General features: G+C 47.1%; 1 protein-coding gene across 2 annotated transcripts; it reads right to left on the reverse strand.

Annotated features, from left to right (window-relative positions):
* Positions 1 to 165: 165 nt before the first annotated feature.
* On the reverse strand, positions 166 to 5,452 carry LOC111851364 (signal-regulatory protein beta-1). Of its 2 annotated transcripts, XM_023826221.2 has the most exons (10): positions 5,339 to 5,452; positions 4,683 to 5,012; positions 3,283 to 3,582; positions 2,136 to 2,429; positions 1,903 to 2,010; positions 1,534 to 1,558; positions 1,122 to 1,168; positions 1,002 to 1,052; positions 783 to 895; positions 166 to 522 (listed from the first exon to the last, which is right to left on the reverse strand). In XM_023826221.2, exons 1-10 carry the CDS (start codon positions 5,397 to 5,399, stop codon positions 373 to 375), a joined length of 1,479 nt encoding a protein of 492 aa, XP_023681989.1. In that variant the 5' UTR covers positions 5,400 to 5,452; the 3' UTR covers positions 166 to 372. The 2 variants fall into 2 exon arrangements, with proteins under 2 accessions (XP_023681989.1, XP_023681990.1); XM_023826222.2 differs by lacking the exon at positions 1,002 to 1,052.
* Positions 5,453 to 16,227: the final 10,775 nt, after the last annotated feature.

Raw genomic sequence — 16,227 nt, forward strand, 5'->3', positions numbered from 1 at the left:
GTATCAAATTTAGATATTAAATTTAACCACGCCCCCTTGCTTTCTCGGTTTTTTTCTATGCTAGTTGTCTGAAAATATGTTTCTTACAAGAATCTCAAGCTTGACACAGACAAACATACAAACCCACACACAAACGCATAAACTCAGCCAACCATGACATGAAAATCTTAAAATATTTATTAGGATAAAAATACTTGCAGTCAACTTGGCATAGTTTGGCTTTCAAGTATGACATCACTGCATTATCAGGTATGTTCAACACAACTGTCTATGAGACCAGTAAGCGGGTTACTAAGCAATGTCTAAAAAGCACATGAACAATGTGCCATGCTAACAAACACACAGCAGGGGGCAGCTCTGAGTCCACGGCCCTTAGCTCATTGGCAAAGGATAGTAGGTGATGACAGCATATTCAGAGCCAGTGCTCATCTTCCTGGCCACCTCCCTCTGGTGTACATGGAGCCGGTCGGCTGAGCGGGACGTCTGAAGTAGGGCCCTTTGCGAGGCCTCCCCCTGCCATCGCTGAGGGGGTAGGGGGGTAGGGGATGTTGGGTTTAGCAAGCAGCCTCAGAAATGTGTGAGGTGAGGCAGTAGGATGTACACTGGTTCTTTGAATCAGTATTAGCTTTTCATGAGAGGAGCAGCAAAGTCCTCAATGTAACTAAACCATAAATAAAAGTCAGGGGATTTAACAAAATTCCCTCCATCAATTCAAGTACTAGCTGTGCATGAAGCAGTAGGATATGTTGTGGTATGAAGTGTACAGTTTTTTTTAACAATACCTTCCCATAATCCCCTGGTGCTGAGTCAGGCGCATTTGAGAGCTCTGGTGAGCTGGATCCTCGCACAGAAATGATGATGTCAGCGTATGGTACCTCCTGTTCACTCTGGCAGCCTTAGGATGCCGAGGGGAGGATTAGGGAGTGTTGAGTAACATGGGCTGTTCAGAGAACTGAGATAAACACTTCATACACAGGGGAGGGTCTCTGACTGCTTCTTACCTGCTTCTGTTACCCTGACAGCCACATTCTCCCATTTCCTCATGCATTCGCCTAAAATGTCGCTCAGTTAGAACATCTGCTGGCCTCCAGATTCACCTAACAGAATAAAATGTCCCTCACCTGCTTGTGTGGCCACTGCTCCTCTCCCTTCATTTATTGTTGGTTCACTGTGAACAGAAATACACACACAAACACACACACACACACACACACACACACACAAACACAGGTTTCTAATTATATCTCCATGCATTTTTATGGGGAAATCTCTAATCCCAACATGGTGACCTTAACCCCTACTCTGCCCTAACCTTAACCATAAGTAACCAAATAAAAAGACTTTTGGCATTTTTAGTTTTTTGATTGCAGTCACAGATCTTTGTGGGGAGCCCAATATATTTCATATATATAATCTTATTTCTGTAAATTTTTTATGGTCAGACTAAGTTTCAGTCATTACCTAGAAAAAACATTAAGATGTTTTTTTTTATTATAACTAAATAATGACAAAGACGATAAGTTTGTACTTAACCTTTTACTTCTGCTAACAGAATCACCTGTAACAAAAACAGAATGAATTAATAAAAACCATAATAAAACCATAATAAAATGTACTACAAGAATGGCACCAGTTGTTTTGAAGTCAAAAGAATGATTGATTAATATAACATAAACATGATGTCATCCTGTCCAAGAAGTACCCCACCTTATGGTGGCTGCTGCCTGGGATAGACTCCAGGCTCACCCACAATCCTGATCATGGTGGATAGAAATATAAAATACAACTTTCTATATCTAACTGCAGTCATATTATACTGGTACAGGAATGCAATGCAATACTGGTCATCTAGCTGCCCTGTACAAGTGGAGTCTCCTGAAGTTAGGGGATTCTGAGTCTCACCTCGGTGCTTGGCCTTGTGGGTAATGCAGAAGAATGCGGCAGCAGCTGCGAGCACCATGGCAACAAAGAGCATGGTCACAGCAAGGGTCTTAAGCCATAGGATCGAGCCTGTGGTTCAGTCAGAGTGTAAAAATGGTGAGTTAGCACACTTATGCTCACATTAACTGAATAGTGAGACATCCATCTGAAGAAATCTACTGTAGATATGTGCTGTGGTTGGGGGAAACCCTCACCAGCTGTGTCTATCTCCACCATCACAGAGCTGTTGAACACACCCGTCTGGCACATGTAACTTCCTTTGTCCTCCTGCTTCACCTCAGGCATTGTAAGTGTTGTGTCAGTACCCACACTTAGCCACTGGGAGGTGCTGTTTCTCCTGAACCAGCGCACAGTGGAGGAGGAATGGCCGTCAACGTGGCAGTAGAGCCTGAGGAACCCGCCCACACTTGTTCTGATGGTGTCAGAGACAGGCACAGCCTTGTCTGAGCTCTCAGCCTCTCTGCTGTAATACACCTGCAGAGAAGGATCTGGAACAACAGCAGCAGAACAACAGTCAAGGGGCTGGGAGTTTTTTGTCATTCCTTGTCTTTTTTGCACTAAATATGTACCCGGGGGGCTGTAAAGGGGGAAATCACAGGGGCCCTAAAAAATTAGAAAATAATTTTATAATCTTTAATTGCACAGTCACTGAAATTACAATTTGCAGAAAATTATTTACTGTTTACAAATAAAAATAAATATCCTCAGTCCTCCCCCTCTGTTTTCACTGGAATGATTCAGTCCCGCCTTCCCCCTCACGGCACACTGGTTAGCCAATATCAGCTAGCCTACGTGCCAAGAAGTTAGTGTGAATCCCAGCGTGTGCCTCGAATTCCGCCGTTAAAATCCGGCTGTCAGAAAAGAAAATTAAGGCCACAAAAAGTTGAAAGAGAAAAGAGAGGCCGACACCTGCTCAGTTTTTCCTCAGTGAAAGGTTTATTTATTTAGCCTACATTATTGGTTGCCCATACGTCTAATTCTATAGAACCCCCCCCCCCCCCCCTCAGACTTGGCAACATCAATGTTGGGGGCTGAAGGAAACATTTAGTCTGGAGGCCCAGAATTTGTAGCGTGTGTCTGAATGTAGCACTGCAGTCGTGGGGAATGTTATTTCATGTTACTGTATGCAATGTAATAATAATAATAATAATAATAATAATAATACTTTTAATACATGAAATGCAGCTCAAAGTGCTTCACATATGGGATTAAAATGAAATATGCATGTAATGAATATGAACGGTGTAACGATAAAGCTCTACTTGACTTGACTTATCTAGTACTGAGCAGGAAAGTGCTGGTGATGCGGCTGAGTGTGGTGACAGGGCCTCGGATACTCACGCTCCTCCCCCAGGCTGCTATCACACCTCAGGGGTTGGCTGAGGGCCACATGATGGATTTCACAGCTCAGGGTGCCCCTGCGATGGGGGGTTAGGGAGCCGACAGTGATGGTGCTGCAGACAGAGAATGTTCCATTCGGCTCAGACCTCACAATGTTGTCTTTAGCCCCATCCAATGGGGAGCCATTATGGGACCATGTGACTGTCACCGTCCTGGGGTAGAAGCCCCCAGAAGTACAGGTTACTTTTGAGGATCCAGATTCCTCCCTTGATACTGTCAGCACTGGAGAACTGGGTGAGGCTGTGAAAAGAAAATCCCAGATCTCAAGCTGCCAGCTGTACCGCACACAAAACACTCACTCCCCACCCCCCAGGCCTGCTAGCAAACAGCTAGAGGCCCTTCAGCTTATCAATTAAGGCTGGAATCGCTGCCCTGCCCCACCCAGGGCTTAGTGCCTTGGAGGGACATCAAGCCCACCGCCTCGCTAATACTCTGTGACTGTCACAACAAGATCACCTGCCCTGATATGCCCTATGACATATGACATGTCATATGACTGTGTTAGGCTGATTTTATTGCTTCAATATTGATTCTGCTTCAAAGCAGGCAGTGTGTAACCTGTTCATATGCTCTTCACACATCAAGAATAGCTGAGCTGGGCTACTGCACTCTGCAACTTATGTGAACTGTAATGCACCCTAGTGTTACTTGTCTTCACTGTGCTGTCTAATCATCTATCCTCTATTTATTCATTACAGACGCTCCTCTACTTACGAACTTTCAACTTATGAACTTTCAGACATATTATCGAAGAGGACTGTAAGTCCAAATTGTGTTCCTTGGGCTCCCGTTTCCTGTCCGCAACATCATTTTTTTTCTGTGCGCCAGTTCCGCCTAGTACGACTTCTGCCCGCTACTCCCGCCGCGTAGCAGCGTAGCGTGCGGACTCCCAGGATCCTAGTTCTTAGTACTTGCGTATACCCTTAAAATAATGTTAAATAAAGACTTACAAACATTTCAAGCTGCGAACGGCCATTTGGAAGGTATCTCTTTCGTAAGTAGAGGAGCGTCTGTATTCATTGTATGCAGGTCCTCCTTGTGGCTGAGCGAGGAAGCATCTCAAGGCATTTGTTGATCATATCCCGTAAAACATCTTAAATCTTTAACCTATTTTTACAGAATTCAGTTGATATTTTGGGCCATTAGACCTTTTGAGAAGGTCACACGCTAGATGATGGAATACAAAAAAGGCATTTGAAAGAAAAACTTTCAAATCTGGCCTCCTACTGACTCCACATGTGTTACTTGGTCAAAAAGCCTGTTACAAAGTTTTCCAAACTGATTTCTGATGCGGTTGCGGCGCATGGCTGTTTGTGAGGTTCCTTTGACCCTAACCCTACCTTGGACTTGCACCATCACGTGCCGCTCTGCCCGGCCAGACAGCTCCGGACTGTTGGTGTCCAGGGAGAAGCAGGAGTAGTTGCGTGCGGCGGGGTAAGTCGAGGCCAGGCGCAGGGACAGGGATACGCCACAGACACCCCTCTGCTCTGAGAGGCTGACCTTTGACTGTACAGGCTGGCAGTCGGGCTGCCCCACTTTCCAGAGACACCAGTTGCCCCTCACCCACCCCGAGGAGCAGTTATAGGTGCAGGTGAGGTCGAGTGGCAGCCCCAGTGTAGCGTAGATGATTTCTTGGGGCACGGCTGTTTGACTGTCAGTCGCTGCACTGCCTGAGGAGCAAAACATCTTAGAGCATAAAAAACTTCCCTGCCATCATGATGCAACAACATGCCTATAGTACATTATAATTCACAGTTATTATTTAGGCAGCAGAGTACCTTCAAACCGTCTGCGGTTAGAGGTTCGAATACGAGCCCTGGCTCTGTGTCTGTGGAGTTTGCCTGTTCTCCCCTGGTTGCAGTCCAGCAAGGTTAGTTAGGTGAATGGGTGTCTCTAAATTGCCGGGAGTGCCCAGTTGTCCCTGCCTTTTGCTCCCTCCCCGTAACCCTGTACCAGATACACAGGTGGATGGACTGATTAATCATTAAGGTCTCACCTCTGATTCCGAGCAGATTCAGACCAATGAGGGACTGGAGGAGAAGCGCCGTTCGGGTCATGGCGACGCACTGCTCGGCTCTCGTAGGCGCTCACCTTCACACCGCAGCATCTGCCGCTTAAACGCAAGGTGCACAAAGCGAGAAAAGTGATACAGGAACAGGCAGGTGGCACAGGATGTGGTCAGGCAAAGGTATAAAAAAATACAACGACAGGCTTCTCCACCCCTGCTTGAACAGGGACCATGCTTCTCCTTAGAGCAGTGTTTCTCAGCCCGCTTCTTGGGGACCCTTAGACCACTTTTACACATTTTTGCTCCCTCCCAGCTCCCTGCCACTTTTTTGCTTCCTCCCAGGGAGCAAAAACATGCACTGTCTGGGGGTCCCCAAAGACTGGTTTGAGAAACACTTTCACCTCTGTCTTAAATGCAAGGAAGAACAAGGAAGTTATTTCCATTTGTTTTGAGAATGCAGATATATCTCTCATTTCTGGATCTGTATTACTGTGGAGGTTAGCAGCATCCTTAGGGCTAGATTAAGAAGGACCTGGGGCTTGTTTTGTTTGGACTCACATCTAAGGATGTGTCCCTTCCCTCTGTGGAGTTTAAGCTGTTTGATAAAATGTAACTTTTCATGCGTAAGTGTGTTTTGGTGAATGGGATAATGGACACCCTGCTTAAAATAACCCTGTGGTATATAAGGATTTTCAGGGTCTCTCCACATGAAATGAGTCGTTTTTTAAGCTTCGGGGTCCATTGCGGACTCATTTTCCACCTGAAATTTGCAAAACATTGTTAAAAGGACGTCTCTCTGTTCAGTGGAAACATATCGTAGGCAGGGCAAGTTCCGACCATATGGGGGTAGGGCAGAGGAAGGGAGATTATTGTGTCAGTGAGGGATTTTGTGTGATTGGCCAAGATGCTTGGGGAAGGTGGTCTGCTGGGTTCGGCGGGGGGGGGGGGGGGGTGGCATTTGAGGTGATATTTGATTTGTATTGTTCTGACAGGTTTTGGTACTGTAATGATTGTAATAGTAATGTTTGTTTTTCATGGTTCCATTTCAGTAAATATTTGATTACTGTCGCTACTATTTTGTATTTTTGCTGTGTACTACAGTGCATATATGCTGTTGTGTAAACATGTGAAAACAAACAAACAAATATCACTATGTTGATCATTACAAAAACAAGAGCTGTACAATGACGCACACTTTGCACATACATTTCTAATATCCTATACTGGCGCTAAATAATTAATCATGCGGCAAATGTTCCATTCGGGTAATTAAATGATTCTTACATTTTTCATGAGCCCTGTTCAGATATTCAGACCTGTGTGTTGGGGATTAATCAGATGGTGATGATAAGCAGCCCCCATCACCCTGCTCACACAGGAATAGATAGATAGATAGATAGATAGATAGATAGATAGGTAGATAGATAGATAGATAGATAGATAGATAGATAGATAGATAGATAGATAGATAGATAGATAGATAGATAGATAGATAGATACTTCATTGTCTCCGTAGGGAAATTCGACTTGGACTCTACAAAGCTGGACCCACCAGAACACAAGTAAACACAGCTCTCCCTCATATGAAATAAGACAAAAGAAAAATAAATAAATAAGGAGGTAAGTAAGCAAATAAATAAATAAACAAGCAAACATGATGGATGGAGGAATGATTGAATAAATAAAAAATAGTAATATAAATAAATAAAAATAGATTATTGTTCCACAAGCTGATAGATAAAGGAATGAAGGAGTTCTTGAATCTCTCTGGTTTCTCTGGCAGGATGTGCGAACGTGCCGGGGGGGTGGGGGAGGGGTACTGCTGTGTGGCAGACGGGTGTCAGCACGTGGCACGTGCCCATAGAGAGGAAGGGGAGCAGGCAAGTAGATGTGCCAATGACTGGGGGTCAATGAAAGAGAAGTGAGACAGGAAGCACCTGAGAAGGCTGGGGGCGCAGTGCGGGGGCCTCGAAACGTCACAGGCGCATGGGGAGAGACAGTGCACTGCAGCACCTGACGGAGAACGCTAGGCCTTATGTTACTCTCTGCTGGTATGCCCTGAGATTGCTGTACCAAGGATGTAGGGGGAGTTGGTACTGGGGGCGGCACAGCTTAATTATTTAAATATAAAGGTCTGTTTTTTGGGGGAGATGAATGAAACCAAGTTAAATATTCCCCTGCCCCCCTTTTGGGTGACAATACTGCCAAGGGAAAACATCGTAAAAAAACTTTATCGAAATTGAGTAATGACTGAAATCATGTCTCTTGTTTTAGCTCGTTACAAAGTATCTTAGTTCAGCTATGCTCGGTTTTGAAGGAAACACTTTCATTCACCCACCTGCTGCACACCTGCGCAGTTCCGGTGTTTTGCCTTCATATTGCAGGATAATTTAAAAAAGCGTAAACTTGGAAAATGAAGCCCATCTCGCAGTAGTTTGGAATAATCACTGTCCTGGTGCTGATCTGGGATGATGTTGATCTTCACATGTACATCGTACCCTCTCAGTAAACCTCATTAGAGGCAGCAGTGAAAGGGGTGTAAAGCGGCAGGCCTCCTATCTGTTACAATCTAATCACCACGGCTGTCATAGGAGAGGCCTCTGTCATGGAGGTGGCGTCCTGGGGGCAACAGGAGAGTGTGACCTGCCGGCCTAGCTCCGCCCCCACAGCGGATCGCCTTACGGGTCTCGCGTGTCACTTTCGCCCGAGCGCTCTTAGCTTCCCTCGGCTGACCCAGAGCGGCGCACGTCGACGGAGAGAGCAGCGGCGCCGTGGCCCAGAGCCGGTGTCCTCGGGAGTGCGAGACCGACGATGCACACCTGCCTGGCCGTCCTGCTGTCCTGCCTGAGCGGCCCTTGGATCAACCTCGTGTGGAGACGGCCCGTCCTCACCGCAGGTCAGTGTGCTTCGCCCGCTCCACCATACACTAGAGCGACTCTACCCTGCAGCAAGGGAACCGCTAAGCTGCAGTCTGCTATAGCCTGGCCTTCTCTATAATGGCACCATGTCTTTTATTGTTGGGGACCCCCCTGGTCGGCGAATTTTTTTGTCAGGGGAACCTCTCGTCTGCTTTTTTTATGGAAGCAATGGACGGTAACTTTGTGGTGCTGATAAGTTTGGCTCTCTGTGAAACAGTTGGGGTTCCCTTTATAGCTATATACTACAGCCTGGGATTCTCTATGCATGTACAGTACTATAAAAACACTATATAGTATATATCATAGCCCAAGGTCCCCTTTATAGCTACACACTACGGTGCTCTGCTGGTCTCATCCCCATGTCCGTCTAACCCTCCCACTCAGGGCAGCAGACGGTGAGCCCCGAGTGCGCGCGGTGCTGCAATTGGAGCAGCCCGTCGGCCTGTCCACCAGGCTCCTACTTCGTGGCCGGCGTCTGCGTTGAGTGCCCCGTGGGACACGTGTAAGCCAGGCCGCTCTGGAGCTCAGGAGGGGATGGGAGATCCAGGGGACCCACCCTGAGTTCTTTGTGTTTATCTCCAGATGTCTGGGGAACTCTTCGGCCCCGAGGAAATGCGATGCTGGCACCTACAACGTCTACACGAGGCGTGGTGACACCGCGGACTGCCAGGTACACCGTCACCCAATCACCTGACCTGCAGCAACCTGCACCTGACCCTGTTTTGACAGGGAGACAACAGCACATTAAAATTTCAGTCTCATATACTTCACACTGTTTTTTGTACTTATCAACCTTGTCGGAGAGAACACAGAACTTGCATGTCACTTACGTTGTCACATGTTTTTGGCCTGGTTCCGTAGCCCTGCCCCCCTGGATCCATCAGCACAGATGATAGGGCGGGCTGCAGGCCCTGCCCAACTGGGGTTTCCTGTGATTGGCTCACAGGCGCAGTGACACCATGTCTCCCTGGGCAACACTCCCCCGAAGGCCACACCCACTGCTTACCCTGCCCTCCTGGCTTTGTTTGTGTGGGTGGACAGCAGAGGATGGTATGTTTGTATCTGCTAGTCAGTTGGACTCACCAAACTATACAGTACACTATGGGTGGAGGGGGGGGTTGATTCTGTTACAAACTGCAATTTTTTAAGGTGTCGCTTTTAATATCGCAGTGAGAGTTAAGAATTCAAACATGTGTTACTGAAATTATCATAACGTTCACATTTGGTACGGTTAATATATTTACCACACTGCCTGATTTTCTTAAGGCAATGACATGAGTGAGTTTGACACGGTGCTGTCATAAATGAGCAAGCGTGTACAGAGACTTTTCTTGCACCACAGTAAACTGTGGGGGTGTTCCATGACGCAGTATTTCTTGCTAAGCTGGATAACTTTTCGGATTTAGTCTGAGATGGATGGACTTTGTTCATGTACATTTAGCCCAGACTACCTTAAATCCATCAAGTTATCCAGCTAAGCAAGAAGTCCTTCTTCATGCAACAGGCCCAGCAAGTATGTGAAATGCAAACTGTCATTTAATATTTATATGCCTCTTCCTTAAACAAGCGGTTTCTAAACAAATTTAACTATTTATACCTTTTTTGTTTTCAACTCCTCCCTCGAGTTTTCACTAAACCTGTGTCTTGCTCTCCCATTGGCTGTAGCTCGTTGTTGCACTCTTTGTCAGTCGCTCGCATTGGCTGCAGCTCATTGCCACACTCTTTGACAGTGGCACTCATTGGCTGTAGCTTATTGCTGCACTCTTTGCCAGTTGTAACACTCTTAACCCAATAGGATCTGGAATCACTGACAGATCCAGATATTGAGCCTGCAAGATATCTGGCGGGCATGTATGACACATTGGTGAATTTCTCGGGTCACATCTTCGAATTAATAGCGATTGAGTGCCAATTTGCCAGGGCAGATTGAATACAGATTTGCCTCTGATGTGGGGCTTTTGTTGGTGATTGCCAAAAACTTTGCATAAGAGAAAAATCGAGGCTAAAATCGTTTCGTGTGAACATTAGTTGGGTTTTTTTAGCCCGGTCTGAATTCCCTGGCAAAAGCACACACTCGGATGATGTTGTCTAAAATGAGTTAGCATGTTGGATATGTTTCCAGAAAAATATCCGAGTTCGGTGTAACAGAGCCAACAGACTGCTTTCTCTCTGTGGTGTTGGCGTAATTTATTTGGAAGCCAAAATGTTGCCAAAATACTGATTTAAGAGATGTGGGAGGGACGCTGAGCTCTCTAGCGCTAGCTGTAACCAAGTCAAAGCCACAATGAGCATAAAGTTTTGAACATCTACTTGTGAATTTAGGTTTCACCCATGTCAAGAAATTTATTAATTCATTTCATTTTATGTTCCAATCTGAAAATGCTGTAACCAGAACAGCACATAATGAAAATGTGTACTGTTACAGCCTTTGTCTTCATATTAAACGCATACCTGAAATGCTCATCAGCGAAATCTGTGTGAAAATTGTGATTCTTATTGAATTGGCAGATATCGATTTGGGTAGTCACTGCTGATTCCCACCCCTACAATAAACCATAATTCAATAAACAATTACTCATAATTATTTAAAAATATATTATTTAGCAGCCATAACATTTATGAATATTTATTGGTGAAGTATTAATAACTAAGTGAATGACTAAGAAAGTTAATAGTGATACCAATGTGAACAGTGGTTATGGAACATTCTGGATGTTGCTTTTCCCCAGTGTGGCCCAGGAGAGGGACCCGATCAGAATCAGACGCAGTGCACTGTCTGTCCAGCTGGTTTCTATTCCACTGGGACCAGTGGGCAGTGTCACCCCTGTCCAGCAGGCAAGATGCTCATTACAGCAACTCGTTTCAAGGACTCATTACAATGCCAATATTTCACTTTTGGTGCATCAGCAAATACTCATGGCTCACAGTTTATTAAATATGCAATGAAATTGTACAAAATGTAACCCTGTACATGGTATGTTAAGCTGATCCTTTGTTAGCAGCTGTGAGACAACCATGCGTGTGAAGGTGCTATATAAATAATGCCAGTATAAAGTGGATGAGATGGGGGACGCTGTTCCTCTCCTACAGGTACTTACTGCCCCCGTCCTGGAATGGTAATGCCCCGGCCCTGCCCCTCGGGGCAGTACTCAGAGCAGCCAGGCCAGAGACAGTGCCTTAACTGCAACAGGACATCCCGCTGTGGGCTGATCCCTTGGAGCAAAACCTCAGGACAGCTATTCCAAAGGTCATGGGCACTGGCCATCTGTCCTCCAGGGACTTACAGGGGTGGGGATGGAGACAGCACCTGCCTCCTCTGTTCTTCTGGTAGGAACAGCACCTCCACTGCACGTCTTTGTAACACCACTAGGTGTCACCTGTCTCATTTGCCGCCTGATGTCTGCTTCCTGTCCTTTAGTTTTCCTGCTGTCTACTTCCTTTTTTTGTAGTCTGTTGGCTATCAATTTCCTGTCTTTTAAGGTTCCTGTTGTCTACAAGACTCTACAAGACTCTACATCCTGTCTTGTAGGCTTCTTGCCTCCTACTTCCTGTCTGTTAAGGTTCCTGTTGTCTACATCCTGTCTTGTAGGCTTCTTGCTTCCTACTTCCTGTCTGTTAAGGTTCCTGTTGTCTACATCCTGTCTTGTAGGCTTCTTGCTTCCTACTTCCTGTCTTTTAAGGTTCCTGTTGTCTACATCTTGTCTTGTAGGCTTCTTGCTTCCTACTTCCTGTCTGTTAAGGTTCCTGTCTTTGCAGGCCACTACTGCCAAGATGGTGTTGCGATCCAGTGTCCAGTGGGGACCTATGGACCAAAGGATGGCCTTCAGAGAGAGAGCGACTGCATGCCATGTCCTGCAGGTACTCCCCTCATGAGCGACGTGACTGGCCACAGGATAACCGACCTGCCACAAGCGGCACCTGGTGCCACGTGATTGGTTCAGCTGACCTGGGCTTTTGTCTGAACAGGGTTTTTCTGTCTGGAGGGAACTCCAAAGAGACCTGGGTCACAGTTCATGTGCCCGCAGGGGTACTACTGCGAGGAGGGCACGGCCACACCTCACGGGACGCCCTGCCCGGCCGGGACAGCTGGCACACAGCTGGGCCAGACCAGCAAGGCGGCCTGTAGGCGATGTGCGGAGGGGCGCTTCTGTCCAGCAGGTGGGGCTGTGACAGCGGGACAGCACCACCATCAGTCCACATCACATGAGGCATGCCTGCTCCAGCATTATATAATATATGTGTGGGATTTGCCCTGTGCTGGACTGGCATCCCATTTGGGGCGTCTCCCTGTCCTCTGCCCTGTGCTTCCTGGGATGGGATCCAAACCCAATGAGACCTCCTACTTTTATAAAACATCACTTTTAAATAACTGACCCTTCATATTTTCACAGCCGTCTTCTTTTATATTGTTTGTTTGTTTGTTGGTTTATTTGACAGGTAAATGCTGTAAAAATGCAAGAGTTAGCCAAAAGGCTAGTTTTCATCTGTAGTATCTGGGACCACTTCTGCTAAACCTTTTGTTGTTATCAGTTTTTTTTTAATCTTTGGCTGAAATGGGATTATTAATCATTAACAAGATTAAAATTAGAATCAGTAGGAATGACCTCACAATGATTCCCATGTGTGTGTAAGCAAGGGCCAAATCTTATTTGTCCAACAGGCTCCGTGTTCCCTGGGCTGTCCTGCGCTAAGGGGAGGTTTTGCCCAGCTGGGACCCTGGAGGAAGTCATCTGTCCCAAGGGCACCTTTACTCCACACCAGGGGGCCACAAGTAAGACTACACAATGTAACAGTTAACCACATGGGGGCGATAGAGAGAACACACCACAACTTAACACTGAAATGTGCAGCTATAAATTTGTTATTGAGGAGAGTTCGAGCGCCAGTCCCAAATCCATATTCCCTTCCAGGTGTGAAGGACTGCTTGAAATGCCCACCGGGCTTCTACTGCCCTGAAGGCACGAGTGACCCCATGCCCTGCCACCCTGGCACCTTCAACCCCCTGGAGGGGCAGGACGAGGCTGCAGACTGCAGGGCATGCTATGCGGGGAAGGCGTGCACACAGGCGGGACTCAAGGCGCCGGATGTGGACTGCATGCAGGGGTGAGAGATCCCCGAGATGGGGTCGCAGCCCTTTGGGATGCTGGCGTAGGGAGCATTAGTGTGGCGTTCAGTCAGAATTTATTCACTTTAACACTATAACCTAAAAAATGCATTATGTGTTGTATGAGGTGGTTTGCTAAGGTACGTTAATCAGCTACAGGCTTGGTGAACAATGGTGAAAGTCAAGCCAGGATTTTATGGGGTACATTTGGTACATTTATCCAGTTTTAACCCTCTTGTAGCTCTCCCACAAATCTATACAAAGGTTTGGTTCATTTTTCCTCCTAATCTAATTTGCTTGTTGCTTAAATGCAACATCAGTCCATGGCCATTTGTTCTGATCTCAGTGTTCCCCCCTTCCTTATTTACCACGCCTCCCCATGATCTCGATTGCCAGCTTCACCTGCCCGCCTGGCTCGTCGAGGCCGAACACCCCTTCCAATGCCTGCCCGCCCGGCACCCTGAGCGACCGCACGGATCTGATGGACCGTTCACAGTGCCAGACGTGCCCGTCGCGATACGCCTGCCCTCGAGGTCATGCCTCTCCTGGGCTGGCTTTTACCCCACACAGTGACGGCCAATACAGCATAGTGATATAGTAACAGTGCAGAGTAACAGAATGCTAACAATGGAGTAACAGTACAGTAATAAAACACAATAACTGCACAGTAATAAAGCATAGTGACAAAACAAAGTTACAAAGCACTGTAACATTACAGTGACAACACAAAGTAGAAGCACAGTAACAATACAAAGTAACAATGCAGCAACAAAACAGTAACATCACAGTGACAAAACACAGTAACATCACAGTGACAAAACACAGTAACATCACAGTGACATAACACAGTAACATCACAGTAACAATACAAAATAACATCACAGTAACAGTACGAGGTAACAGCATACCATTGCCATAACAGCTGTATCTGTGTGTTTCTTCCCAGGTACGGGTGGTGCTCAGAGACCAGCCCTCCCTTGCCTGGCTGGGCACTACTGCCCCCCTGGCACCATGTTCCCCACCCAGCACAAATGCCCAGCTGGCACCTGGAGCCAGCGCAGCGGCCTGGAGTCTGAGGCGGAGTGTGGTCTGTGCCCCCGCGGATGGTACTGCATGTCGGGGGCTGGGGCACCGTCGGGGAGGTGCAGCTCTGGGCACTACTGCCCCGAAGGTGACAGCCGGAGCTGGAGCCGCTAGGGTCACATGACCCACGGTCTGATTCCATAACTCTCCACTGAAAGAGATCAGTCTGATGATTTCTAAAGCAAGAAAGGAATAGATTACTAGAGCACATTGATAAGATGAAACCTGATCATTTAAACCACAGCAATAACACTGAGCATCAGTATTATCCAATGATGATGATAATGTTCTGTGCATTTCCTGCAGGAACCCAGTACGGTTCCCAGTTCCCTTGCCCAGCAGGCACATACAGCACCAGGGTGGGAAATGTGGCCAGGGAGGACTGTCTCTTCTGCCCAGAGGGGGCGCACTGCCCTCAGGGGTCCTCCAAACCCGCACCCTGCCCGCCGTGAGTGTGAGGCGGATGATGGAGATGAGTGCTGATGATGATGATGAATCTGATAACAGCATTGATGATGATTGTGATGATAACAGCGCTAATGATGATGTTGCTGATGATGATGATGAATCTGATAACAGCATTGATGATGATTGTGATGATAACAGCGCTGATGATGATGTTGCTGATGATGATGATGAATCTGATAACAGCATTGATGATGATTGTGATGATAACAGCGCTGATGATGATGTTGCTGATGATGATGATGATGTTTCCATTCAGAACCACCTTCCGCAGGGAGAAAGGGGGGCAGCAAGCAGAGGACTGCAGCGTCTGCCCGGCTGGATACTTTTGCCCCCATGCCTCCACCATCCGTCCCAGTCCCTGTGGAGCCGGCAGCTACTCGGTAAGCCACCCCCCACCCCACCAAATTATAATCACACTGGGCCCCAGTGTCTTATTCTGGCAAACAACAAACCGCACTTCCATGGAAGCCAGTCCATTTTTCCCACAGCATCTCCCAGTACAGGCACTATGCTATTAATGATTGTGTAAGATATTAGGTTTTTATACTTAGTTCGATTTATATGCTTTTCCTGATTATCATAAGAATTAATCTGGTTTAACTGATTTTTGCGTATCCGCTGATGTAGGCTGACGGCTCCGCAGTGTGCCTGCCCTGCCAGAGGGGGCACTACTGCAGCAATGACGCCACCAGTCAGGAGGCCATGCTAAGTCAGATGGTCTGCCCTGCCGGCCTGCTCTGCTCTCAAGGCCTGGACCGAGAGCCCCAGCGCTCTTCCACCCTCTGTCCCAAGGGATTCTACTGCCCTGGGGGCAGTGTTGTGAGTTTCCCAATAGCCACGGTCTTGATCTCTCTCCTCTAGTCATCATCTAAACTACCTTTGGTTCACGGAGCTTGTCGAGTCCTTTTCTCCGGCAGAACTGTGGTAGATCACAGAGAGTTCCTCTGCTTCTGTTCTCCCCCATTGCACCTGCAGGACCCCAACCCCATCCCGTGTCCAAACGGGACGTATGGCAGTCAGGCCGGCCTACGTAAGCTGGAGGAGTGTACTACCTGCCCCGCTGGCCACTTTTGTTTCTCCCTGCAGCCCCTGGGTCACCCCCTCACGGAGCCAGTAAGCTCTCCTGTCACCTCCACCCTAAACATGACCTGGATAATATCACGGTATAATAACCTGCCATCATGGCGTTTCGGCTGATCTGTCCGTCCGTAACAGAGTTGGGTAATTCAGGTCCAGAGAGAAAAAGTCCAGACCAATATTTTGTTTCAACCAACCAGTTAAGCATAAAGAGTCACAGTCTCAGA

This window comes from Paramormyrops kingsleyae, chromosome 17, assembly GCF_048594095.1.
Source record: "Paramormyrops kingsleyae isolate MSU_618 chromosome 17, PKINGS_0.4, whole genome shotgun sequence".
Taxonomy (NCBI): Eukaryota; Metazoa; Chordata; class Actinopteri; order Osteoglossiformes; family Mormyridae; genus Paramormyrops; species Paramormyrops kingsleyae.

Bases quoted from the DNA above. Each gene is read 5' to 3' on its own strand.
- LOC111851364 (XM_023826221.2), bottom strand. From the start codon at position 5,399: ATGACCCGAACGGCGCTTCTCCTCCAGTCCCTCATTGGTCTGAATCTG. The intron at 3,583-4,682 runs GTAGGGTTAGGG...TTCTTTTCACAG, and splicing joins CGTGATGGTGCAAGTCCAAG to CCTCACCCAGTTCTCCAGTG. The intron at 1,053-1,121 runs GTGAGGGACATT...GCGACATTTTAG, and splicing joins AGCAGTGGCCACACAAGCAG to GCGAATGCATGAGGAAATGG.